Raw genomic sequence first — 2,608 nt, 5'->3', positions numbered from 1 at the left:
GAATTGTAATTGAAATTGAACACACCTTGTAGAGTCCCAACTCGAATGGAACAATCTTGTAGATTCCCACAAAATTTCAATGTCTACCGTTGCATTACATTTACTCATATATAATCAGTCAAGACCAAAATTAAGAGAGTAGTTACCCTACCAAACCAAGGAAGAAGGCATATAATAGGGAGAACCGTGAATACTGGCTCATAATATTTTTAAAAAAAACATAGCGATATTACTTGAATCTTAACCCTAACCAAGGTAGATATATCAGAAAAATATAATACATAATTCTTATACTCTGATCCACATTATCACACATACTCCACTTCGTTATTTCCATCACAATCAAAGTATTCTTATAAATTATAAGAACACCAATTCTTATAGTACTATCATAAATACTTGAACTCGCAATGAAGGGTTTTAAAAAACACACCCTCCATATATACAGTTGGTTGATTATTATCTTTAATATCCTAGACCTGTGAATCTTCTTCTTCTTGTTCTTCCAGAAGAGGAACTCTTTCATCCGAAGTAGTCACGTTGCCTTTCTTGTTTTTCATTGTCTCGTCTTCTTTGAGTTGTCCCCATAGTGTAGTATAATAACCAAGCCCACATATACATGCACTCAACATGCTGCACATATTCATCCATATAAGCGTTCTATTTAATCCTACTCATAATAATACGTTTTTTTAAGTAACAATTTAACTTTAAACTTACCTTCCATAGTGGAAAGTCGCAGCGAAGAGCACACAACCACAAGTGCTGGCAACTGGAACTCCCACGGGCTTGAAAAATAGGATATAAGAGGGTCCTTTCAAACGCGAGCACCATATTTGAACATTGCTACGTATTAAACTCCCAAAAATTGCCTATTACGTATAAAAGCATCATCACATTATTAAAATTATCTAATTAATAACAACTAAATTTTAATAACTTTTAATTAACTGGTTAGAAGTATGATTTTTTTTTAATCAAATGACCTTACAGTTAAAACTATGACAAGAAGCTCCATATCAAGCTTAAGTCTCCAAACGGTAAGATCTTTTTCCATAAATAGAGCAAGTAGTGCAGATTGGATTGTTCCAAATAAGGTATAGAGACAAGTTATTTTCATCACATGTGGATGCTTCTTGCTAGTTCCGGCCTGAAAACAATTATAATCCATTCAATATATATTTCAGATAGATATAAGAAATAATTAAAAATAATTTTTACCTGAATAATGTTCCATATGACAAGAGCAAAGGAAGCAGATGCAAACAAGAAGCAACCAAGAACCCAATTCTCATGTGTTGAAGTGAAGATGAAGAGGTGTGATGACGTGGCAAGATGAAGAAAAGATGGAGAATATTGTTTCACAACTGGACCTTTATAGAAAGTCATTCCTAATATTCCCATTATTGATATTAAGCTCCCAATCACTCTTACTATACTTTCTTGTCTCTTCCAGTCACTTCTTATTTTCCTGAAAGAAAGTTGTTAAAATAACATGCATATGAAATTAATTTGAATTTTAAGAGGGGATATTGGAAATGAATTTTTAGTGAATTTCAAAAAGAAGACACATTTTTATATTAAGTAACACTTTAAGTTTAAAATGTTTATTTTATCCAATGATTTATATCCACACAAGTATTTATCACTTATTAGACCATATGCTCCAAAAGTCTTCCTTACTTTCATAAAGTAAATGTCAAGCCAAACTAATTCATAGAAAATAAAACGGAGGAAGTAAGATTTTAGAAGAACCTGAGAATAATGGCAATAATGTAAGAGAAAGCAGGTATCATGTTGGCTGCACCACATGCTACTATTGGAGAACTATAACTTAGTCCCGCAAACGCAAGATTTTGAGCTATTGTTACCCTGCATCATTATTTCATTACATATTATCAAATGACTAATAATCAACATCAAATTAAGAGAGTTTATATATACTTACCCTACTAAACCAAGGAAGAAAGCACGCAACACAAGGGGAAACGTGAATAATGGCTCCTCAGTCCTGTGATTACAAATTATTGATCAATGCGAAACACATTTTATTTATCTATCGGGAAGAAAGAAGTATGAATATTATGTCGTACCTGTTATTTCTGTGGAAAAGGATAGAGAATGGAATAAGAAATATAAAGCTAAGAGCATTTGTATAAACCACAAACACAAAAGAACTCATCCGTAGCTTTGACATGACGGTGCTCGCCATAATCGTCAAGAAAATGGTGCAAGCTTCTATTATGATCATGGATGTGCATGGCAACATGTCTCCTATGGCAACCTTCACAGCCATCTCTCTTTTTATTCTTATGTGTGTGTGTGATTTTGTGTCAACTTCTATTGCTCCGGATGATCCGGTCTTACATATTTATCGAGGCATATCAATTCAATTTTTTGATGTATATGAAAAAATAATAGAAAAGGTAAGGCAACCTTTGATGGAAGTGATAAGCTACTTGGAAAAAAGAATTAGCTAATTGAGTGACCCAAGCATGGCATGGAAGGGGGTTACAATAATTGTTTAATGATTTAAGAAAATTTCTCCATATGTACACCTACTATTTGTCATACGTGGACTATGAGTGTAGGTATTAGCCAAGAATTA

At 33.1% G+C, this 2,608-nt stretch overlaps 1 protein-coding gene across 1 annotated transcript; it reads right to left on the bottom strand.

The window, feature by feature from the left end:
- Positions 1-438: 438 nt before the first annotated feature.
- LOC107063247 (WAT1-related protein At1g70260-like) lies at positions 439-2,325 on the bottom strand. The gene is made up of 7 exons (XM_015314874.1): positions 2,094-2,325; positions 1,949-2,011; positions 1,756-1,872; positions 1,222-1,471; positions 992-1,150; positions 721-872; positions 439-633 (listed from the first exon to the last, which is right to left on the bottom strand). The coding sequence occupies exons 1-7, from the start codon at positions 2,294-2,296 to the stop codon at positions 474-476; spliced, it is 1,104 nt and encodes a 367-aa protein (XP_015170360.1). The 5' UTR covers positions 2,297-2,325; the 3' UTR covers positions 439-473.
- Between the last annotated feature and the right edge of the window lie 283 nt (positions 2,326-2,608).

The sequence above is a fragment of the Solanum tuberosum genome, unplaced genomic scaffold (genome assembly GCF_000226075.1).
Source record: "Solanum tuberosum cultivar DM 1-3 516 R44 unplaced genomic scaffold, SolTub_3.0 scf00016, whole genome shotgun sequence".
Taxonomy (NCBI): Eukaryota; Viridiplantae; Streptophyta; class Magnoliopsida; order Solanales; family Solanaceae; genus Solanum; species Solanum tuberosum.
This window is presented reverse-complemented; position numbering and strand designations above follow the sequence as displayed.